The sequence below is a fragment of the Peromyscus leucopus genome, chromosome 1, assembly GCF_004664715.2.
Source record: "Peromyscus leucopus breed LL Stock chromosome 1, UCI_PerLeu_2.1, whole genome shotgun sequence".
NCBI classification, from domain to species: Eukaryota; Metazoa; Chordata; class Mammalia; order Rodentia; family Cricetidae; genus Peromyscus; species Peromyscus leucopus.
Genome location: NC_051063.1, coordinates 140,978,990 through 141,005,199, shown reverse-complemented (window position 1 = coordinate 141,005,199; position 26,210 = coordinate 140,978,990). Strand labels below are relative to the sequence as shown.

Below are 26,210 nucleotides of genomic sequence, written 5' to 3'. Positions count from 1 at the left end.
TGCATTAGAACACACATGGGATATACACTCATAGTGTTGAATTTGAAGCTTAAGAATTCTAGTTTAGCAAATCCCCAACAGAAGTGTGCTGGCTAGTTTTATGTCAGCTTGACACAAGCTAGAGTCATTTGGGAAAAGGGAATTTCAATTGAGAAAATGCCCTCCGCAGACTGGCCAGTATATAGGACATTTTCTTGATTGATAATGGATATAGAAGGGTATGTCTCACTGAGTGGGCTTCTACCCCTTGGCTGGTAGTCCTAGGTGCTATAAGAAAGCAAGCTGAATAAGCCCTGAGGAACAAGCTAGTAAGCAGCACCCATCCATGACCTCTGCATCAGTTCCTGCCTCCAGGTTCCTGCTCTGCTTGAATTTCATGCCCTAATCTTTTTTTTTTCTCAGTGATAGACTGTGCTGTGAAAGAGTAAATTGAAATAAACCCTCGCCTCCCCAAGTCACTTTTGGTCATGGTGTTTTATCGTAGCCATAGAAACCCTTAGACAAGAAGCAAGAGTGACATGATATGGGCGGAGACTAAAAATACGCCAGGCTCCCTAGCAACAGAAAGGTATGTTTATCAAAAAGATCATAGATAGCTTTTTTTTTTCATTTTAGGTTTTTTTTTTTAGAAACTATATAAAATATAAAATATATAAAAACTATGGAAACAAAGTACCATGGTTATGAACAAACTATGAAAGGAATACACTGGAATACCTTAACAGAAATGATTCAGAAATGAATGGACCCTGCAGTGAGTGAGGACAGCCCCGCTGTCAACCCTCCCCACATGGGACAAGCTGATAGCACTATTGTGCGTTGGTCCTCACTAGGTCTTGGCCCTTCTCTGTGGATGCCACTTTTAGATGCTTGCTGAAGTCATCCTTGCCCAGAAAGATTTGAAACATAGCACATATTGCTCCATCTCCAGAACTCCAGGTATCTCTGGAACCACATTCCGGGTTAAGCTCTAGATTGGAATGTGCTGAAAGGCTGCTAAAGAGTGTATAAGAGCCATTCCCTTGATCCCTGTAGCTGTGGCTGCTTGCAAGAGACCCTTAAGTGTGGGCCCGTTAACTGCTAACATTCACGTATAGAAGGAAGTACTGAAGAGGGTCACTGGACCCTCACTCGGGGGTTCTAGGCACTCCACACCCCCACACACACACACCTCCCAGTCAGCTGTGTGTGATTGTGCTCTAATTTCACACAGTCTCATGGTCTCTGGAGATCTCAGAGTGCATAGACTGTGGAAGGTTAGCTGCAGGGGGACTCCACCCATGCAGCTTTGGGGGAAGTTGTCGTTTATGCTTGGGTGAGACTTTTCAGTGGTACAGCTGCTTTGGGGTCACCCATGTTCCTGTAGGTAGTCCCTCCCGCATGTTCTATAATAAGCTCCATGAACCCACTGGGGTCACAGGTTTGACCATGGCGAAAATTGTGCCTTGGTTTTCCATTGTGCCATATCACAGGTGAGAAGCCATGTTTGTATCTGCCTGGTGGAAGACATCATACAATATTTTTTCATCTGGTGTTTTATGTGTTTTGTTTATGATTGTTTGACATAGTATTTCACTCCATACCTCAGGCTGTTCTTAAACTCACAGTAATCCTCCTGCCTCAGCCTCAGAAGCACTAGTAGTACACTTATGAGCCATGATGAACCCGTCCATTTCCTCCCGTCGGAAGCTTTTCATTAGGTGCTATGTTAAAGATCCTCTGTCACAACTGTCCCTGGGGGGTAAATGTGGTCCTCTTTCAAGGGTGGCACATTTAAACAGATTCGGATGAAGCGAAACTTGCCTCACTTTTAAGCTTTGGTTTTTAAAAAGATTTAAATTTCGCCTGGTGTGATATTGTGATATAATAAGAAATACATATTTTGTCTTGGTTCCTGGCTGGTGGCCAGCGCTCTTAAAGCGCTTGTGTTTTGCTAAGTGATAAGAGCAGCAGGAGTGCATTCCATTATATTTGGTTTTGTCTTTAGTCCCTGAAACAGGTCCAGATCCACGAGGGTGAACGGAGTGCCGTCTGCTGTGCAGAACAATCCCCGTTCGGACACACCTGAGTTTAAGTGAGTATGGCGTCTTCAAAAGACAGGGGCAGCTTCCTGCCATGCATCTGATGACAGGGCTCAAATTGGAAGGGGTACCCCACTCCCAAGCTACCCTCCAAATGAAGAGACAGGCTCCTCTATCACCGGTGGTCACTAACTTACTTAATCAGTCTTGTAATGATAGAGAAACCTCCATGCACACAATAATAGAAACACAAACAGCGTCAGGAACCCTCTGTGTAGACTAATGTAAGGAATTCCTGGGCCCAGGGTAAGTGCAGAAGTCCCATGTTGCCTCAGGATTGGCCCTGTGCATCTCTCCTATTTGGTTGTTCCTAAGCTGAATCATGAATAAGCCAGTGAAGGGAAGTTTTTTCCTGAGTTGTGTGAACAAATTGAGAAACTTATTAAACCTCAGGGATGGAATATAGTAACTCTAACTTATAGCTGATCATCAGAACTACAAGCGGTCAGCCTTGCCAGGGGCCTTGGATAAGTTTAAAATAACTACTTGTAATTTTCTCTGGCAAAACATCTCTCCGTGTACTGAGATTGGTATTCACCTGCTATTCAATGGTTTGATCATTCCAAAACTACTCGAATCAGTTCATCAATAATCATTAAAGAAGAAGTTTACATTGCTATCACCTCTATTCTGGAAAGAAATCAATTTATTTGTTAAATATATGTGCTTTATTTCATCATGTCTTTAATAATGATCACCTTCAGACAACAGATAAGACTCACTCTGTAACACACTCATTTGCTTCAAATGGGCAGAACCATCTGGTCCCCTCGATTAACTGTAAGGCGCTGGTGTCACAGAACCAGTCTTGGAATTAATGTCTGTTCAGCAGGCATTTATATTGCACACTTGCTCTTTGGCTCCTCCTGTCTGCCCTTTCCTTTCCCACAAGCCTCTCCACACCACCGCCACAGCCCCACACACGGCCAGGCTTTGAGGGACTGGAAGTCCATTATACTTAAAGCCTCTCATGGTACTTCACTTCTTTTTTTTTTCTTTCCTCCATTTGGTTCCAGAAGGTTTGTCTGAAAGTGTAATGACAACAAAAGCAGCAGATTTGAGAGATTCTCCCAGGAGAAGGAAAAGGACAGCTGTACACAGACATCTAGCAGAGAACTCTGCCAGCAACAGCTGGGAAAGTGACAGGCTCAGAAGTGGGTGACCACCCCACAGCGCGGACGTGAACCTGAAGCAGCAGCCATTTCCCTTGATTTGCTCCTGACTTCCCAGGCCCACTTTCATTGATGCAAAGGACCATCTTGGCTTGCATCCTGATTCTTAAAAAAGTCCATTTCTTTGCTCGTGTTTTACCCTCTTTCCATCTGATTTTTTAAAAATCTTGGAAAAAAAACTGAATACCACACCATCCATCAAAACACGGAACACATTATCATTAAAAAATAATCATTGTGAGATATGAAAGGTAATTGCTACTACTATGATGTATGTTAGAGGAAAAGTAAATATTGTAAGCATTCCATTTGAAATAAGCAAGGGGTTGTTTTTTTTTTAAACCATAGTATTTCTATAATTTTACATAATGCCAATAAGCCAAAACAGACAGAACCTGGGGAAACAGGGTAGTCACCATTAAGGGTCTGTCATTAGTACACCACTCACCTTCTCCTCCTCTTCCTCTTCCTCATCTATGTCTGTGCTCTCCTGAAAGGAAACCCCATACATAGCTTGTTAATCAAGTAAGCATCAACTGGAATTGTCCAATGCAAATGGAAACACACATTGTTAAGTTTTCTTTACATAACTGAAACATTAGAATGCTTTAAAACTCATTATATCCTCTTTTAAAAAATCATACTTTTAAAGTGCAGGGGCACCGTGGCAAGGTTATAAACATTATGCACAGTCTACTTGGAACCATTATGTATAAATAAAGCTATTGTGCAAGTAGCCTTTGACAGTATCCAGCTTCAAAGCTGCATAGCAGTTGATCCTTTCTGTAAACAGTTTTGTTCTTGTCTGGAAAATAAACCAAGCACTATAGTAAGGCTAATTACTAAACTCATAGTTATGAGGACCACTTCTTTCTCTTTGCTGCCATGACTGAAACATTCTACAACAGAAAATGCGCTAGTCTGAATAGAGTCATCACTAAGAATGTTACATTTTCTCCCTTGGGGTTGCAGGAACAGAGCAGAGAAGAAAACTGAAGGCTTTGATATTGACTAACAGGTGCATGACTTTAAAGCAAGGCATCTGTGTTGCAACTGGGTTTGTTCAGAGCCCTTTAGAAATCCCGTCTGCTTAACAGGAACATTTCACATATATAAATGCAATGTCTAAAGGTGAATATCGGTCAGATACAATGACACATGCCTTACTCCCAGCACCCCGGTGACAGAGGTAGAGAGATCACTTTGAGTTTGAGGCTAGGCTCTACATAGCCAGTGCTCATGCTATATAACGAGATCTAACTCAAAAGAAGAAGAGAAGAGGAGGAGGAGGAGGAGGAGGAGGAGGAGGAGGAGGAGGAGGAGGAGGAGGAGGAGGAGGAGAAGAAGAAGAAGAAGAAGAAGAAGAAGAAGAAGAAGAAGAAGAAGAAGAAGAAGAAGAAGAAGAAGAAAAGGGAAAAATTACCATCAGTTGCTACAATCAGATGGGTTTGGGAGCAGGGGAAGAACACTCAGTATAAGAAAACCAGGGACCTTTTCAACTTGAAGACTTACCTTTCTGTTTAACACACACGAAGGTCAGACTTCCGATTTAGTACCGTTCCACCAGCTTAAAGCAATTTTCTGCATTCTAACTGCTAAAAGAAGTGACCAGAGTGCTGTACTCTATTCTATCAAATCTCCGAGCAGTCAGGAACGTAACTTCTCTCAGACTGGTGCTTCCTTCCCTCTGTTAATCCTCATGAGCTCCAGCTGTCAGTCTGTACTATACTCACTGACTGTATAGGGGATTAGCTTATTCACCACTGCTGTCATTCATGTCTCATATAAGCCAACAGACACGTAGGAATGCAGCAAAGAAAGGTTAGCAGGGGGTAAACACATTACAGTTGCAAAAGTTAGATGGTATCATTTTGAGACACAGTTTCTGCAGTTTGTCCCTGTGACTTTGGGCCCATCACTCTGCTGCTCCAAACGTTCCTCTCACAAGGTAATGATGAAATGAAAATGGAAGTTCTTGTCTCATTCACAGTTGTCTTTTCAAGACTAAATTAAGCAGTGAATTTAAATATGTTTTTGAAATAAAAAAGTTCTTAACAATGCAAATTTATATTCCTACCCATCAAAAGATATTTATGCACATCTGTACACACATATGTAGTCATAGAAAATATATGCACTTCTGCACATAGGATAAAGAAGATCTCATACACATGGTGGCAAAATAAAATCTGGCTAAATATTGCACCAATGTGAGTTGACAGAATTTACTAGTACAGATGTTTCCCTATTAGAGATGTTTTTCTAACTTATATAAAATCTAGTCCATAAATACACAGAAACTTTAAGTCCATTTTTTGTTAGTTGGTTCTTCTGTCTTACTGATACATGTTCATGACTACTACTAGATAATCAAAGAAAATAGAAGATAACTTTAAAATCTCTTGATGTTTTGTCTCTGCCACATGCTCATTTTTCTACATTTTTCTCCATCCTAAATGAAACCAAAAATTCTACCTATTCTTTCAAAGATGGTTTTTTAAATGAGAATATAAAATCCACATGACAATAGTTTGCATTTGAATCACAGAAAAACCTCATGTGTAGATGGTGACTTTGGAAAGAAATTTATCGGGCACCAAAATTTTAGAGCCTTGATTTTAAAACCTGTTTCTTAAATCAGAAATGGCAATATCTGTTCCTAAAGCTAGTTACCAATACAAGTTCCTGTTAGAAGAGAAGAGAAGAGAAAAATAACCTCTGGGCTGGGATCAATGATAAGAGCCAGGAGGGACAGGGAAGAAGTAGGCACCAAGGATTTCCTTCAGAAGTGACCATGTGTCTTTCCACATAAAGGGCCTTTAAGAGTCAATAGAAGAAATCACATCATTTGATAGTAGAAGTGTGTGGCGGGGGATTACTCCCATCCATTTGCTGACAACCCTGGAAGTTGGTAATCCCTGGATAAACCTCAAGAGGATCAGGGGCCTAACCCAGCTTTCCAGAGATTTTCCTCTAGTCTTTAGAAAGCAAGTCCCAGGAACTCTATCAGAAACCAGATAGATTTGCTGTGGATATCATTCTATATAAATAAAACACTGATGGCCAGTGACCAGGCAGGAAGTAGGTGGCCAGGCAGGAAGTAGGTGGGACAAGGAGAGAGGAGAATTGAGGGAAGTAGAAGGCTGAGGGAGAGACACTACAGCCACCGCCAGGACAAGCAGCATGTGAAGACGCTGGTAAGCCACCAGCCACGTGGCAAGGTATAGATTTATAGAAATGGGTTAATAAGATAAAAGAACAGTTAGCAAGAAGCCTGCCACGGCCATACAGTTTATAAGTGATATAAGCGTCTGAGTGATTATTTTATAAGTAGATTGTGGGACTGCGGGGCTTGGGGAATCTGGAGAGAAGCTCTCCAGCAACATAGATTTGTGGATTTCTAGGGAGGAAGCAGCAGCAAAGATCCAGAGGCTTCCTCTCATATTGAGAACATCAGCTGAGATGTGGGACTATGAGTCAGCATAAAAGGAAGATTCCAGAATGCATGTGATAAAATACCTGTTTTTGAAACTGTACTTGTATTTCATTCTTCGTGCCTCAAACAGTTGGCCGGATCATGATTTAGTCACGGGACTAATGCCCTGCTGCTCTCCTAGTCCTTACTGCGAAGTTGGAGGAACTCTGGGAATCTTTGCTTACCTGGCTGTCCTGGGTGCTGCTGGCCTTCCCTTTCATAGGCCTGAGGAAGTTGTACAGAAAGAGCAGCAACAATGCCAGAGGGATCATGTAGAGTTCAAAATTCCAGACAGTGACCAAAAACACCTGCCGGGAAAACAAGTAAGAGGCCGTGACTCTTAGGTAAAACAGAGGGTGGGAATTTTACATTGCTAATAGTGAGATTAGATTTAGGGTTTGCTCCAAAAGGGTGAGAGTACAAATGCGTGCAGCCACCATGGAACTCAGTGCAACAGTTCCTAAAATACCTGGAAACAGATCAACTGCATGACCAAGCTATGCCGTTACTGACATAGACACAAAGTATTTCCTGTTATAGAGACACGCGCTCAACCATGTTCATAGCTACTCTATTCACAATAGATGAACCATGAAAATAATCTAGACATCGTTTAACTGGTGAATAGATAATTTGTTGTCTAAACACAATGGGATTTTATTCAGCTGTAAAGATAAATGAAGTTATGAAATGTGCAGGTGAATAATATGGAATTAGAAAGTATACTAAGTGACATAGTCGGACCCACTAGTTGAATGTTACATGCTCTCAGATGAATCTTATGTCAAATCTTTAGATTTCTGTGTTTAACTTGGGGTACTAGGGAACTGGAAAGGGACCACTAGTCGAATGTTACATGCTCTCAGATGAATCTTATGAATCTTATGTCAAATCTTTAGATTTCTGTGTTTAACTTGGAGTACCAAGGAACTGGAAAGGGACCGCTGGTTGAGGGTGTCGGGAAGATCTTAGGGAAGAGTGACTATTAGAACACAAGTGATATTAAAGGGAAAGGGGGCATAATAGGTAAGGAGATTTAAGTGTGGAGAGGAATGGGAGGGGAGGGGAGAGGATCAGGTTGAGGGAAATTAACTAATACTGAGGATAGCTGCAAAATGATACCTACAGTTTGAAACACTATAGATGATAGATACATAAATACATGGATGGATGGATAGATGGTAGATAGATAGATAGATAGATAGATAGATAGATAGATAGATAGATAGATACCTATGTACATACACATATACATACATACATACATACATACAAAGAAATAAAAGTGGAGTTTCCTTCTACAGGAGACAATGTTCCTCCCAGAAGTCATAGGTTACCAAAAGATATAAATCCCTGTGCCAGATGTGGGATACATCCCCCAAGATGTTGTCCAGGAATGTCACAGACGATTAAAACAATACAATGTATTCTCACTGCTCTTGGTTGAAAACCAGAACTTCATGGTAAGATCCTATTGCCGAAGACACCAATTTATAAACAGGACATGGGGAAATAAAGTTGGTATTGACCAGGAAGTGTCATCCCTGATGGCTAGAATTCAAAGTACTGGAAGGTGCCATGCAGGCTGCTTGGGGAAAACAGCCAACAACACTTGTGCCAAGCTGTTAACCCTATGAGCTACAAAAATGACTGAGCTTACAAGATATGCTGAGCATACAATAGTGGCACAAAGACCTTAGGAGTAACCAGCTACATTCTGATTCAATTTAAGACCCTCTCCACAGGAAGAAACACTTGTCTAGAAATGTTAATCTAGACAAGAACACATTGTTGGAGAGATCATAGGCTCTAGGGATAAGCTTACTACTATTATTGTGGTAAATGGACAAGTTTCAGACTGCCCTCTAAATTCATACTTCAGCCACAAATTAGTGTAGCTCTCAGACCTCATCAGGGTCCCTTCTGTGTTCAGGTGACATTGGTTAATGCAGAAACGAACAACTTGTCCAAGTGCAGAGAATGATGGCCAGTGGAGTATTCAGCCACAAATGGGTCATCTGTATCACAACTCCTTTGCCCAAAGCTCAGGGACCATTGCAGAAGTGTAAAAACTGAGGTAAGAGCCAGAGGTCAAGGAGGACTGGAGTGCAATTGTCCTTCTGGACATGGCGGGATCACTACACTCATGACCTCACAAAGGCCCTAGCTGAAGATAATCGATGGTTTCTGGGGAAAGGAGACTCTGTGTTTTTAAGGGTGTGCCCTCTGGTCCCTAGTAGGTTGATTACACTATATGCATGGACTCACACTTCTGAGTGCATGGGCAGCACAAACAGAACTCAGCTGGTTTATTTGTTTTTGTTTTGTTTTATTTTAAAATACACAAAGTTGAGAGGAGATCTGGAAGGAGTTGGGTTAATGATCAAAGTAAATGTATTAAATTCTCAAAGACCTAAAAATATAATGTTAAAAGGGATCACATTTAGAAACAACTCACAAAAGGTATAGATGTGTGTGCATGCGCATACACGATGAACTCAGCTTTACAGACTGCAACAGAATGAAAAGAATATAGGCAGAATTGGCAGGACATGCTCAGCAACAGTGAGAATATTGTCATATTTCAAAACACCATTTTTTTCTGTCAGCTCTATTTAATATTGTTGCTTCTGGATTTGTATATGTCAGAAATTAGAGAGCAGGATAGAGGATTCTAAGGTCACAATGAGCCAAAACACGGGCCAAATATTGCCATCAGTAAAGATGATTTGAACAAGGGAGATTGGCGGCCAATATTTCAAACTACAGGTATTTAACGTCCATATATGTTTCTAAAATCCCTTTAAGAAATCCTGAAATGAGCAAGTTGTGAAATTTTAGGGCTCTTAGGAAATAATTAGGTATTACTTCTGATGTAATACAAGATACATGTACCTGGACCAATCAGTCTCAGCCTCAGAGACATGTGCCCCTTGCTGTGGGCGGCAAGTGAGTGCTAAAGACCCTAAGCTGCAGTGGTGGGTAAGATACACAGGCAAGCAACAGGTGTGCTACCTCCCAGGACACAGAACAGGAGAACAAAGGACTGCCCTCTTGGGGAAATTAAAATAAAACTTGAGCCACACTTTGACACATAGTCTATGAAATGTGTCACATGATTTGTAAGTATTAGTTTCCAGTATGTAGAAAAAAAAAATTCAAGGTAGAATATTTTATCATAAATATAAAAACTTCCTATCCAAAAGCAATATTGTTTTACTGCTGAAGATACTTTTTACCTGAAGTTTGAAAACTTTATAACTATTATATATCGCTTAATTCTTTTATTTTGGGTTACTCTGTATCCTAAATATACTTTTAAAAAAATCTGATTATAATTTCCTGAAAAAGCTCTATTTTGAATATATTAATTTTTAAAATTACCAACCTTGCTGAAACTTTTCTGACTTTCTGGAGTTTCTAAAATATATTCACATAAACCGTGTATAAGAAATTTATTCTGTTTCTTCCTTGCGATTGTAACTTGATTTTTCTTGTTTAATTTCATTGCTACTACATAAAGATATTGGGAGAAATATTATTGTCAAATTCCAAACCTTAATGAAAATTGTCCCAGTTTTTCATTTCTCTACCATTAAGCATGATGTTTGCTTTTAGTTTCCACTGTATAAATCATATCATATTAAGAATATACACAAATCTATTCAGTTTTAATATGAGAAAATTCATAGAGGTATTCACTTTACTACTGATGATAATCCTCAAATGTTTAAAAAGCACTCCTTTGCATCTGCTTCAAATTTAATGAAACATTTTTAAAGAAGAAGATTTCCATCCATTTTAATAAGGGTTTATTTCAGGAGTGTTATTTATTAAGTCAGTAATGGATGGTGGCTGATTGATTGTTTGTTTTTCATTTTCGGCATCTTTTGCAGAAGGATTTTATCCTTCTTTTTTAATACATTAACAGGATATATTTACCTAAACAGATGATTGAAAAAAATCTTCTAATTTTGGGGGGGAAACTCCAACACTGAGGTCTAACAGTCTCTTAATATATTGTTGTACTGAATTCACAAAGACAAAAAGCAGCTTTACATTAATTCCAAATGATGTAAAATGTTTGATTCATGTGTTATTTTCAAATTTTGCAATTAGGGTATTGCGACATAACATAAGCATTCTTCAACCCATATGACACAAGTTATAGTTTATATAACCAAATATTTTAAGATGACAAATAATACATAGACACCTTCAAGGGTTAAGATTTCTTATGTCATTTTTTTTTTCTGTGCCTCATTATTTCTCCTTTTCAATACAAGACACTTCAGGTAGTTGTTCCCTCTGTCAACAGCCCTCTGTTATATTCTTCTCATCCCCAAAGCAATTTTCTCTTGAAAATGGTAAATCCTACTCAACTGAGGACCCTTTGGGTACTCAGTAGAGACTACACAGAAATTATTGATATGTGTAAAGATACATATCCAGTTATATGCTTAGAAACCTGTGCAATATGACAGTATTTTATTCAATAGAAAGTCTTACATTCTCTTGCTGGTCTATGCATAAAATAAGTACATTCATTTTACCTGTTATAGTTCCCCATTCAAATGACAGTTCTTAAGTATATGTTTCAGAATCTTATGTACACAGTCGTTGATTGAAACTATGGCTTTTTCTTTCCTTATATGGTTAAACATAATCTCTGGGTTTGTACCTTCAACATTCAATGTTCTACTACAGGAATCCTATTTCACTATGAAATGATAAGCCTATTATCTTTTAAATGATAATTGCATGTATATGATCTTTATTCTTTTTCAGTTTTTTATGGGTAGAAACAAACATCAAATTTAATTTTTTCTTTATAGACACTTTTAGAAACTAAATTTATATACCAATCTACACATTTCTTTAGATCTACGTTGTCACTTCCATCTCCAACCTGCTGATGAAATTTTATCAACCACTCCAACAGGAAACAATTGTAAGAAAATTACTCTGCAAAATAGTATTTTAAGACATGTGGCTATAAATGTGTTTAAACATCTCTGTGGGGCATGGCTTCATACAGATCTAAAGAAGGTTCTTCTGTATTCATTTATCTTATTTTCCATTCCAGGGTTTTATTTGGAGAGTTGATACATATTAAAAAGCACATAATTTCCAATAATGACATTTTTTTTTCTTTCAGAATGTAGTGTGACTTGGGTTCTTTGAGTGTTTTCTCATCTTTGACCCAAGAACTACTTCAGTCATAGTAGTAGCACCAGTAATTACACCTCAAAAATGGTACAAAGTTAAATGTAAAGTAACATTTTAAAATGCAAATGTGTCTTCAAAGCAAGGCACATAACATATATAATGGAGTTTATAATGCATTTAAATAAGACAAAGGATGGTAGTCTGTGGTGATATTTGTGTCCCCCATTATATTGTGTACCCTAATAAAACTTATCTGGGGTCAGAGAACAGAACAACCACTAGATTAGACATAGACATCAGAAAATGGCAGCATATGTGCCTTTAATCCTATCACTTGGAAGGCAGAGAGCCACCTGGATCTCTGTGAGTTCAAGGCCACACTGGAAACAGAGCCAGGCATGGTAGCACACACCTTTAATCGAAGGACTTGAGATCTCATGTCTTTGCATGGGAAGGACATATGCCTTTAACTCCAGGAAGTGATGGCAAGAAGCAGAAAGGTATATAAGTGAAGGCCAGGAACTAGAGGCTTTTAGGCTTTTAAGGTTTTAGGCTTTTAGCAGCAGTTCAGCTGAGATCCATTCCGATGTGGACACACAGGCTTCCAATTTGAGGAAACAGGATTGGCTGAGAAGCTGGCAAGGTGAGGTTAGCTGTGGCTTGTTCTGCTTCTCTGATCTTTCAGAACTCAACCCAATAACTGGCTCCTGGGTTTGTTTTTATTAATAAGACCTTTTAAGATTCGTGTTACAGTAGTCAAACTGAGGCAAGTAGCAGTGTTTATACAGTTCAAATCGGCATGTAATACTGATCCTGAGCTGACTACTGAAAGTTAAGGAATGCACACAAACACATTGCACATGCACACAAATACAAATTGATTTGTAGCATGTACAACATGTATTCTCTCTCTCTCTCTCTCTCTCTCTCTCTCTCTCTCTCTCTCTCTCTCTCTCTCTCTCCCTGTGTGTGTCCTTTCTTCCTTTCTTTACTCTGTCTCTCTATTTTTCTGGTACATGCACAGAGGAATAAATTGCAAATAAATGTAAGCACACAAATTTAAATTCAAATCTAAAAGACAAGAAAAGGAAAAAACTACACAAAATGGGAAAAAATATTCATGTAAATCTGAAATAGAATAATTGCACTAAATGTTAATGTATTAAACATCATAAACATGAATGGCAGAGATGAAAAATATCTCTGTGGAAAAAAATCCATAACAAACAAAGAGGAAATTTATAGCAAAATAAAGATTAACACAACTGAAAATAAATTGGTTTGGTGATGAAATAAAGGCATTTCCACGAAGAAAATTTGAGGTACAAATGATTCACTTGAATTTTTTACTCAATATTGAAAGAAGAAGCATTAGAGTGGAAGGAAACCTGCACAAGTTATTCTAAGAAGTTGATATTATTGTGAAATACAAACCTGACAAAACTATTACAAAAAGAAATCACAATCAAATGGCCAACATACACATAGATGCAAAATTCCCCACTCTTAACAAACAAAATCAAGGGATATATGGAAAACTACATGGAAAGATAGTAAAATCAAGACCAAGTGGAATATGTACAGAAAACAACAAAGATGTGATTTAATATACAAAATACCATGTAAATTACCATTTTGACATAATAAGAGGAAAGATATCTCATTATTTTAATGGATAAAATAAAGCATTTGACAAAAACCCAATGCTCTTCTGTTCTTACAAAACATGTACAAGAAGAATTTCACCAATCTGGTAAGAGGCATCAACAAAAATCTTACAGTTATCATATTTAATTATTCTTGCAAGGGGTTGAATATAAAACACAGCTTGAGTCTTATCCTAGCTTTTCCCCTTCTTTCTATTCCTTTGTGTCAGGAGACAATACCTAGAAATCCTCTTTATTTGGGACCCCAGTGATCACACCAGACTTGGACTCAGGGAGGCAATTTTCACTCTCCTTCCTGTCCTCCATGATAGTCTTCCAGGCTCATCCCCAGTGGTGCTATAGTAGACTGCTTGCAGCGGCCCCTCCTCCCAGCCAACCCCTATTCTTGGGGGACTCCACATAATCTCAGTGTAGACCTAGCTTGCCTACTTACTGTAGACCCTCTCAGCCCCGCTAGCCCTTCTCTACTTCATTTTGTCAGCCCCTAAAAATGTTTTCTCCCTGGACTCCCAGGGGCCACATTTAGCAGGGATTCAAGTCAGTGATTCACACTGTCCCCCATTACAGGTTCTCCATTCTCACCCTCAACCTGGAAATAACCTGCTTACAGGTGTCCTTCCTCTCTTCACAAAGACTCCAACTCTTGGTTCAGACCCAGGGTACTCCTAACTCTTTTATCTCTGTCTTTCCAGAGTATGCTTTTCCTTATGTCTATCTACTTGCAGGATTCTCTCTGCCCACCACACCTCCAACTCCCTGGGGATCCCGCTGGTGTGGACAGGATCCCGCTGGTGTGGACAGGATCCCACTGGTGTGGACAGGATCCCCTTAGATCCTTCCTGGAGCCCCTCTCCTCGTTTTCTCATAGCCCACCTCTATTTCTCTCTGACATCCACCAACCTGCACAAGGGCTCTCTACCAGGCAAATGGAATCAAAGAACACATCAAAAATGATGATCTACCATGATCAAGTAGGTTTCATCCCAGAGATGTGTTGGGTTACATTTATTGGTCTACAGATCTTGAATCATTCCAGCATCTGTTTTAAGAAGGAGAATAGAAAGACATACTGTCTACCTTCCTTGTCGCCAACCGAAACTCCAACCCTACTGGGCTGCTGGGTTGAAGCTGAACCAAGAGCATCACTCTTGGGAACACAGAATGCTCTGGTTACCACCTTTGTTTAATGGTGGGCTGTTTGAAAGCCTGTTGTCTTCAAATCAGTACTCCAGGGGTTAGAAAATGCTCTCATCTATAACTTCCTGGTGAAGAATCCACACTGCTGTGAATATCCACAGGAGTAGTCCATGCCAAAAGGAAAATTGAAAACTGCAATATATAAATACACACCAAAAGCAGTGCACATGGCAGAACACTGTGCAAATCAATTTGTCTGTAGCAATGAAGATAAAATCTACATATTTAAAAATGGCATCTGTGTCATATTTTCTACAGGGAAAATTATATAAAACAGAACAAAGTCAGGGGCTAACATACACATGCTTATTGTAGAATAAATAAAAAAGTGCTGGGTGAGGGTTAAAAACTTCCAGGGATAAATAAAAAACAAATCAATAAAACAATTGGCTTCTAATTTAATGTTGACAATTACAATTCATTTTAGTATATATCTATTTATTTTTTATGTGTATGGCTGTTTTGCCTGCATTTATGTCTGCACCATTTCTCCATCCCCATAAGTCATTCTTAAAATAAAAATATTCAAGCTGCAGAGATAGTTCAGCAGTTAAAAGTGCTGGATGTTCTTGCAGAGGACCTAGGTACAATTCCCAATACCCACATCATGGTTCACACCAATTTGTAACTCCAGTTCTAGAGACTCTGATACCCTCTTCTGGCCTCTGTGGGCACCAGGCATACCCATGGCACACAGACATAGATATAAACAAACACCCATATATATAAAACAAAACTTAAAATAATAATACAATTTTTAAAGTGCCCTATATACCACCATCACCAATGAAGCAGAAACAATAAAATACAACACCAGCAGGTCTCAAGATGTCCCTCTCTCTAATGAAAATGCTCTCTTGCTCCTTGTTCTACAATTGATGTGTAGACCTTATAACTCAGCACAGCAGGGTGAGCTAGCTTACACTTGATTGTATTTTAACAGCTAATTCCCAGTACATGTTCCAGGCTCCTCAACAGGCTGCATGGCTGTGAGAAGCAAGATCTGAAATGTTGCCAGTTAGGGCTTCGCATACCAACACTCGCTCCTCTGATTTTTGAAGACAAGTACCGCAGAAGCTGGTGTATCTCTTTGCTTCTACAGTGTGTCTACATCACCCCATTTTGAGTGCTACACATGGAAAGGTTTTTGCACACTGATAAGACTCTCTGCTGATGCAAAAATCCAAATTAGACCAAATCAGACCAAATTAGAAAAAGCCTCAGATTAATGGGTAAAACATTCCCTGGTGATTCTCCAGCCACCCCACCCCCCACCCCACCCCCCGCCCAAAGGAGACTGGGATGAGATGGGAAAACCATGTGTCTGTTTTCTGGGATACAATTTAAATACCCTATGAGAGTGGTCTTGAGCATCTCTGGGGAAGAGCCATGTTTGGCATGCTTTGAGGGGGTAAGTTTGGGGAAAGAGATGGGGGAGGGGAGTTGAGGTGGATCTTTCACCAGAATACACACTAACCCCAGTCTGCCATTACAAATGTATTTGCTGCATGAATTCATTGTTCATTGCTCTTATTAGTTAAGCACCTGCAACTGATAACATTGACTTGGACATAAATGGGTATAAAAGGAAAGAAATAGTGATAGAAATACAAAAGCCATCCTTGGGCCAGAAAGATAGATCAGCAACACCTGTTATGAAGCCTAATGATCCAAGTTTCATCTCTAGAACACGTACAAAGATTGAAAGAAAACCAACTTCGTAAAACTCTCCTGTCACCTTCTCATGCATGCTGTGGCATGCTCAATCTCCCCATCATAAATACATACAGTAACAAAATAAAGATTCTTGGATGAATAACCATCCTTTATGGAGCTTACTTGGAGCTTTTTTATCTGATATATAATCTATTATATTTAATATACATAAATGCACAACATAGATCATTTATGTATTATATATAGTATCAACAGTAAAACATTATATATGATACATATTATATATAGATGATGATGATGATGATGAAATCCAAGGCTCTGAAGAAAGTGTGGGCGCTGGGAAAAGTTTATCATCTAGTATATCCAAGGGTATCTGAAGGAGAATGTGAATGATCAGAAAGAGGAGACATAGGAGCTCTTCTTAGGGGCTTTGTCAATGGGCATTCGGATTTGACTTTTATTCTAAGGAAGTAGCCAGATTGTTATCCAAATTGTTATAAACAGGAGAACAATATACACTGTCTTCTACTCAAGAAATACTAATGTGATGGCATAATGAGAGCTCTCCATGCAGAGAATAGATTTCATTCACAAGCCATTGCCATGACCTAGGCCAGAATGAATTGTAGATTAAGAATATGGTGATAGTACTAGACCTAAGAATGACTATGTTCAGAGTGTTTAGAGAACGTGGCCCAGGAGAAGCATACAAATAAGAAGGAATGCTGGAGATGACATGGAATGGAGTTTGAACAATTGAAGAATGTATGTATCTATTGGTTGACCAATCTGAAGCACAGGCTGGGGATCGAAGGAGGACCAAGTAGGGAGTATGGGGAGGGATAAACAACACTAAACACTTTTGAAAAATCCATACAGACAACTACTACCATTTATACACACACACACACACACACACACACACACACACACACACACACACACGTGTATACACACAAATATATACACAAATTTTAGTGGAGCTAACATATAGTGAGGGAACAATGCCTCCCCAGATATCATAGGGTCTATTGATAGGAATGAGTTATGTCTCTTGTAGCTTTTGGTCAGTGTGATCATACTGACCCCAACTAATCATAACAAGCTGTTACCCTTAGTTTTGGTTATCCTCTAGAACTTAAGGTTAAGACCCTATTGTTGAAGATACCATATGATTGATTCATAGAACATGGAGAGAGAATTCATATTGGGTTGGAAGCTAAATACCCTACTGATTAGCTATCATATTGTGGGAGGGGGGTTATTCATTTTACTAAGGAAGAAATATCATCATTGATCTTACCCAGTCTTGAACTCTATGAGCTACAAAAATTATCAGATTGAAAAGATATGATCACTAGCACAATAGTGGTACCCACCAATGTAAAGAGAGTAATCAACTACTTTCTAAAATTATATTTAAGGACAAGTCCAAAGATGGAACTCATGTCTAGCACCATTAAAGTGGTTAAGATTCTGTGTCTATTTGAGTCAAGGGGAGAACCTACTAACATTATTTTGCTAAATGAACATAGTATTGAACCAACTCCTCATGATTTATTTTTATAACCATAGATTAGGGAATCTCTCAACTCTGATTAGAGAAGCTTCCTTTCCCTAGTAGATAGCTATTAACACAGAGACCCACTGCTGGTCACATGTAGATAAGAGACTGTGGAGTCCTCAGTCCAAGTTGGGGTATCTCTATCATACCCTTTTCTACCAAGCTTGGGGAATCATTGAGGAAGAAGGGGCAGAAAGATTTTAAGAGTCAGACCTAGTGCGAAACTTTTTGCTAACCTCAAGAGCATAGTTTGTACATATGAACTTGCAGGCATTGTGACAGCATGCAGAAGACCTGCAAAAGCTCAAGTCAGGCAAATTCCCACAGGAAGGAGAGGTAGGCATAAGGTCCCACCACTAATTAAGACTCCTGGCTGCTGGAAGGAAAATCCTTCCTAAGGATCCAATCCAGGAGGCTGCCAATGATGACTGGCAGCTCTAAGTGGACTCAGTGAGTTCAAAAATATAATACATAAAATTGGAATCCAATAGTTTGGGACAGATAGAGGAGGAACTGGAGGGGAGTGAATGTGAGATGAATTTAATTAAATTATACCCATATATGAAAGTCTCCAACAGTAAAAAGAAAAAAAAAAAGAGAAAATTAAATCAAACCACCAGTTGGCTAACATTAATGTAAAAGTAAGAACAATGGAAACTTTAAAGAAGTTTCTAAGATCTAAGAAAGAATTTCTTAAACTTGTACAAAGTAGAAAACAGAGTGGGAAAAAAGTTTGACATGGAGGCTGGGCAGTGGTGGCACATGCCGTTAATCCCAGCACTCGGGAGGCAGAGGTAGGTAGATCTCTATGAGTTTGAGGTCAGCCTGGGCTACAGAGTGAGTTCCAGGAAAGGCACAAAGCTACACAGAGAAACCCTGTCTTGAAAAATAAAAAGAAGAAGTTTGACATGGTAGGTGTTGCTTATCAAAGAATGACACACACGTTGTGCCTACAAAAGGTACACAGAACCTTTAAGAAGATATTTGTATTGCAGAGAGCTTATGTCTAAATTATTTAGTATAGATGGTGCTACAAATTAAAAAGGGTGGACAGGGGGAAAACACACAACAGAATAACAAAGTATGAGGGACCCAAAGGTTCTCCAAACATACCAAACCCATCAGTGAGAAAAATGCATTTTCATTGTAGGAAAATGCAATTTTGACTAAATTTAAATAATACATCATACACCCAAGTTGATAAAATTAAGAAGTAAGATGAGGTAGAGAGGTTTTTAAGATTCAGAAAGATAAATTCAACTGGATGCTGATGATCTATAACTTGGGACATGATTGGGACAAACAATATATGTGTATACGATATTCCAGAAATCTTATATCCTAAAGCAGTCAGTATAAACTTAAAAAAGTATGAACACCTGGAAATCTATATAAACAAGACATAGGTCCAACTGCCACAGTTCCTGACTCCACAGGTTTGATGAGAAGTATTGAGAAATTACATTTTATAGAGCTCCTGAATGCTGCTTTACAATCTCTACACTGGGACCATAAGCCTCAACTCTTCCACATGTCCACCAGATGACATGTATGCCAATATTTATTTTAAAATCTTAATAATAACCAGGTGGTGGTAGTGCACGCCTTTAATCCCAGCACTCGGGAGGCAGAGGCAGGTGGATCTCTGTGAGTTTGAGGCCAGCCTGGTCTCCAAAGCGAGTTCCAGGAAAGGCTCAAAGCTACACAGAGAACCCCTGTCTTGAAAAAAACAAAAACAAAAAATCTTAATAATAACCCAAAGTAAAATAAAACAAAATCTACAATCTAGAATCAATTCAAAGTCTACCTATAATAGAATAGACAAAATAATTCACAAAATTACAGACCAATACAATCATCAAAAGTAACGCTGATTGAATTTCTTTTCAAATCATAGAAAACATCAAAATTTCACGTGCTTTCCGCCTTTCAAAACAAGGCAGTGTTGAATACAGTAGCTAGGCAGAGCCCTTAGTGGCAAAACCACAGTCAACGGGAAGGAATACAACTCAGTGCTGAGAGCACTTCTTGACATTGTTTCCCAAAATTACCTGACACATGGAAACCTTCTTTTTTCCTGTAGTACATACATTAACCCATGAAGCCTTGACCATTTTACATCCACTTCAGATCGAAGGCTTACTGAAAAGCTCATGGACCAAAATGTCCACATGGATTAAACAGGTAAAATGGATAAAAGTGTGGGAATCCCAGGTGAGGGACTCAGGGAGTGGTGGAGACCATGGAGAACCCAAAACACTACTCCTCTCTAGGGGTCCATTCCAAGCACCATCTAACCAGTCCTGTAAATGTAAGCCCAGCCCTCTAAGCATTTAAAAGATGATGATATGGATGAATTAGTGATGCACAGAACCTGAATGTATCTTCAAGCCACTCAACAGAATGAAACAAGTTCATCTTATTGGTCACCATACTTTACGATTTTTCTGACAGTTCATAAGTCAGAACTACAGTGATAAAAAATAGTGAGTTGTTGCCAAGATTAGGCTGGGTGTAAAGGCGTAACAGGACAAAGGCTCTGTGTGATAAGATAGTTGAGTAAGATAGTTGAGCATCTTGATTGTGGCATTCTTTACTTACTTACTGTATTGAAGAGCTCATTGAAACTACCTAGCACATGCCAGATCTGGAGAAACAGGAATCAGGCATGTGCTGGAGTGAATAATTTATGAGAATCCCAAATCAGACAAGGTATATCTGTGATTCTGCATGATAGCACTAAGAAAAACCAAGGGTCATTAAAACTCTTCACAAAATGTTCTTGTTTCTTTGTTTTTATGAGTCTTACATATATTGCACAATGAGAAGTTTCATTTTTAAATGTCTGTGATATAAACACATATATTTAAATATAAATAATGGATTCAATCATTTAATAGTAGTCTATACTCATGCCACAGTAGACCAAATGTAGGCTTAACCATTTTCTAAACTGAGTCTATAATCAGATTATTTAATATGTTTCTATTTCCTAAATTATTCAAAATACTTTTTCTTGGTTCTCTTTCACAAGAGGACCAATGTCATCCACCTTCCTACTCTGTAGAATTTTAGTTTGCTAAAATATATATAAATATATAGAATTCTTAGTTTGCTATTCAAGGCCCATTAAATAAGGTAATGGCCTAAACTTACATTTTTCAATACTTACCCTCTCTGTATCTTACCCTAGTTCCTAAATTCCAAGCTATAAATTTGTGCAACTTAAAAATTTCCTCCTCTGTTTTTTTCCTCAATATTTTTATTTGAATTGTCCCTAGTAACATTCATCTTTCTTTTTCCAAGTTATTCTACTTAGAACAAACCTTGACTTTCTGCAAGATAAGAGGCACATATGCTTTGCAAAGTATTACGGTTGTTTTTGAACATACGTATTTTTCATTTCAGAATTACTATCTGTTCTTTGGATTGATAGATCATAAATGACTTTTGTCTCTGTATCATAGAAAATGTAAGATGGAATTATCCTGTAACAGATATGCAAACATTTGTTGAATTTGAATCAGGAGATCTAAATGTAAGCATTTCAGTAAAGATCTAGGAAATATTACTTGTAGCTATGCACCTGCAGTTGGGTCATGGTACAAGAGTGTGGATAGATCAAAGTGGTCTGTGAGAAATCCGCACCACAATCTAAACTATGGCTTTGGATACCATGAATTCAAGAAGTGGAGCTTGAAAATCTCTAGAATGCATGGGCTATTAACACTACCCCAACATGATTCAGTGAGGAATATGTTTGTGCCTTGGAAAGCGAGAACATTTAACATCTGAGAATGGCTATATCCAAAGGAAACTTCATTTCCCCAAATACAAAAAGGCAGTTCAAATATCCAGGAATGAGTTCAACCTGGACTATAGGAGGAAGGATTTCTGGAGGTTAGATAAAAGCCAGTATTCCTCAGGAACTTGTAAAGCTAGTTCCTCTCTACCAAAAGAAGTCACTTTTCCTTATCCCTGGAAGGAGGGACAAATGGCGGCCTGTGCTGCTGTCTATTAGCCTACCAAAGTATCACAAGTACCCGTTATACATTTCAAAGTCCACACTATCATCCTAGCCCTTCTCACTTCCTCCCCTACCCTAAAACTCTTTCCAGTTCACAGGGTTTTCCACCCCCTCCCCACAGCTACTCAGTCTCCTTAAAACCCTGCTATTTTCAATTCTCTCTCTCTCTCTCTCTCTCTCTCTCTCTCTCTCTCTCTCTCTCTCTCTCTCTCTCTCTCTCCCCCTGTCCATTTCTAACTGACTCCTAGGGTGATATTTTATTTGTGCTGAAATGTGATTTTTATTTGTATGTTAATAAAGTTGCCTGGGGAATCAGAGCTAATAGTAAGCCATTTAGCAGAAGTCCAGCAGTGGTAGCACACACCCTTAATCCCGATCACATGACAGACAGATCTGTGTGTTCAAGGACACAGCCAGCATGGAGACACATGCCTTTAATCTCAATACCAACCATAGAAGACCTGGAGGTCTGTATAAACAGGCAGTGACGAGGAGGTCATGTGGTTGGGTTTACAACCAATGAAAAGGCAGAGCAGAAAGTCAATAAAAATACAGATGCACACAAGAAGTGGGTCTCTTTCTCAGGGGGAAGGACAACAGCAACAATGAGGGGTAAGAAGGCAGTCTTAGCTCTTGGCTGCTGCTCAATCTCTGGGCTTTTAACTCTGCATTTGGCTCTGTGTTTCTTATTTAATAATACCATTCAGAATTACATCTACAGACCCCCTCTCTGCTCCTGCTTCTCTCATAGCCAGGTTCACTTTCCTTTCTCTCTCTGCTCTGGACTCTTCTAAATTCCTCTGGATGTTCTCTCTCTCATATCTATAACAAAAACCTTCCCCTTAACAATACCATGGAGCGGCCATATTATCACATCACTTTATATAGCTAGTTCCCATACTAAGCTGGATTCTGCAGCCCTACCTGGCCTGGAACTAACTATTTAAATCAGTTATCCTTGAATTTGCAGTGATCTTTCTATCTCCTCCTCCCTGTGGAGATGCAATATTCTGAAAATGTCTCTTACATCCTATGAGACTGAAATTTGAGCTGAATCTCACAGCCAAAGTTAATAATACACCTTAGAGTCACTTAAGCTTAAGACTGCTATTCTACTGTTTACTTAGCCTGTTTGTTTAACCTGCTTTTAAGAGAACACTCAACCAACCTTATTGTCTTATTGGATTTCCATGTGATCAACTTTTAAAACCCAAGCTAATGTGTAGCTGCAATCTTAACTTAGGGATCTCCCAGGCCCCTAGCCCAGAAAATGCATGTGTATTACTTGCTGAAAATTTTGAATACAGAGGCTGAACGCAACTTCCTAAAATCTACTAGAAAAGTTGAAAGCAATAATTTTTTGATATTGGTTGATAAACATTGATGTTTGTTATCTAGGTCAGCTGTGATCAGTTGGAGTCAATGACTTAAGCCCTTATAAAAAATTACTGAGTATTTTGGTAAAACATCCAATTCCTTCTCCAGAGAGACATACGGGGATGGACAAAGATACAGATGCAGGCACAGATTCCGACTCGTTCCATAGACAGAGGACAGAAGACACAGGAATCGTGAAGTAGAGAATTCAAATCTGGACTCACTCTTGGTTAAAGGACTCCAGGGGGAAGTGATTTGATTTCTTTCCTTAATGCAATACCAAGGCATTATTGGTGACTCAGGTAATCATTCATGCATATAATCCATGCACTTCCCAAGTCCTAGATTACAGGAATATGCTGCCACATATGTTCACTTCTCATTAAATACTCTTCCCATGTTCTTTCTCTGAAAACAATATCACTTTTATGTCTGCATGACGTTTATGAACCTTATGTGCTTTATATCTCTTGATGCTTTACATTTCACCGATGGCTCCAAACAAATCTTCGCATCACACAGAAAGGAGAGGCTACAAATTTATAAAGTACTAAACTGAATGAAAGAAAGGATAGTCGGCTGGGCAGTGGTGGCGCTAGCTTTTAATCCCAGCACTTGGGAGGCAGAGCCAGGCGGATCTCGGTGAGTTCGAGGTCAGCCTGGACTACCAAGTGAGTTCCAGGAAAAGGCGCGCAAAGCTACACAGAGAAACCCTGTCTCGAAAAACCAAAAAAAAAAAAAAAAAAAAAAAAGAAAAGAAAATGAAAGAAAGAAAATCATCTAGTGTGCAGCCACCATTGGCTTTTCCCCTAGAATAATCATAATTTAAGGTCTACAATCAGACAATGAATTTCTCATTATGCATTTTTGTCAAAGTCAGTAATTGTGCAACTGAAAGCCTGACTTTGGTAAATACATTTTTCACGATTATCAGTAAGTTTTCTATTCTCATTAAAAAAAGGGAACAGAAAATCCTTACGTCTCTCTATAGTCTTCTGAAAATCTGGGTGTCTGAAGAGGTCAAAAACCAACAGTACCATTGTGTGGACTGGTGAGGGTCTCACTCCTTTCAGAAGCATTATTTTGGACTGCTTGGTGTCCTCCATAGAAGAGGAGGAAAGAGGCACACTCTAATCATCCTCCAGCTGGACAAGGCTTGCGGTGAAAGGACAGTCTGTCCAAAGTCAGAGAGCAGCATGCTGCAACTAGGACTGAAGTTGAACCATCAACCATTATCGGTTCTTCATGTTCATAGAACGATCAGAATAAAAATAAGGTGTGGACAGGCCTGGCATTAAATAAGTACAGTTGATTAGTAGAAGTGCAGCGCTGGAGCAAAAGAGTTCCCTGGGCTGAGTTCCTCCCATTGGCAGCTTTGTTTCTGGGACTAAAGCAGCAGGACTGTAGGGTGTTCATACCAAGTCTGCTCAAGACACATTATCCCTGCTGAAAGCAAACTCTGGTGCTTTAATTCCAAGGGCCTCTTTCAGAGTGAGGGGTAAGTGAGGCTTTGCGTAGCAAAGTAGAATTCCTTTAGCAATCCCACCAAGCATGTCTTGGAGTACTTCTCTTCGAGTACTAATTTGCTTAATTGGAAAGCAAAATCATGCTTGCACTGCCCCTGAAGACACATATATTGCCCAGATTTGGAATTGCCTTCCTCAGATAGGCATGTTTAGGAGTTTTAAATATATTCTCATTAGCAGGAGCCCAGGAAATCCTCTCTTAAAGTAGAGATGCCCCCATAAATCAGGAAGAAATCCGAAAGGTCTCACAGCACAGCTCTCATACTCCTGTGTATATTCAAGCCAGGAATCTTTTTCTCACCAACAAGAAAGTTCAAGTCTAGTCACAACAGAATAAGCACACATTCAACTGTGACCTAGCATGCTGAAAATCTGTTGCATCATGTAAAAAAAAAAAATGTGCTTTTGCTTAAATGAACAAAGACAACAATGATCCTATTTATACATCTTCTGAATTCTATCTGTGTTACACGAAAGGACAAAAATACTACTTTTTAAAAAACTTTTTATTGATTGTTTGTGGATTTCACATCATGCATCCCAATCCGATTCATCTCCCCATTCCCTTGCTTTCACCCTCTGCCCTTGCAGCCTCCTCCAAAACCAAAATTTAAAAGTAAAACCAAAAAATAAAACAACACACAAAAAAAAACAAATAAAACAAAAAACAGGTCTACAAGGTAGCTCACCCCACCACCTACCTCATCTGTGAACTGCTGGAGCACGTGAAGGGGCTGGACCTAATGATCCAAAGCTACAGATCTCTATGATTCTGGGCAACAATAGGATGGATGTCTAAGAGGAGTCCCAGTGAGGGTCCGGTACTGATAGTGTAGCAGAAGCCAGAGGCCTCAATCAGACCAATGACTCATTGCAGTGAACACTTACAAGTGAAGATATATGGACTGAAGGGTAAACTGTGTGACTCACTGGGCCACACTAGAGCTTCCACGCCAAGATATTTTTTATGCTACACTTAATGGCAAGTGTAGAAAATAAAGTCTTTTTTTTTTTTTCAACTAGCTTAGAAACCGAACTTTCTAAAAGGATCACAACATGAAAATCTTTCCAGGGTATCTTCAAAAGGAGGGAGGCAGATGTTCAGGTAACACCAAAGCCGAGAGATTGTTTATTTTAATAAAGCTATTCTACGTACAGCCACAAATTAGGAGTGGCACCGAGACCAGGGAATGTCTAATCTGTCACCACCTGTTTGCCCTGAAAAATCAATTAAAGTCACATTTTCATAGTGGCCACATTCTAACCAATAAAATGCAG

The 26,210-nt window shown here is 39.1% G+C and overlaps 1 protein-coding gene across 4 annotated transcripts in view; it reads right to left on the bottom strand.

The window, feature by feature from the left end:
* Positions 1–26,210, bottom strand: part of Mctp2 (multiple C2 and transmembrane domain containing 2) — a 279,955-nt gene that overhangs the window by 37,673 nt on the left and 216,072 nt on the right. For all 4 annotated transcript variants that reach the window (XM_037198675.1, XM_037198670.1, XM_028880331.2 and 1 more), the window contains 2 exons: positions 6,914–7,036; positions 3,702–3,743 (listed from right to left, as the gene is read on the bottom strand). In XM_037198675.1, the coding sequence (XP_037054570.1) occupies positions 3,702–3,743; positions 6,914–7,036 (165 nt within the window). The remainder of the gene's footprint in view (positions 1–3,701; positions 3,744–6,913; positions 7,037–26,210) is intronic.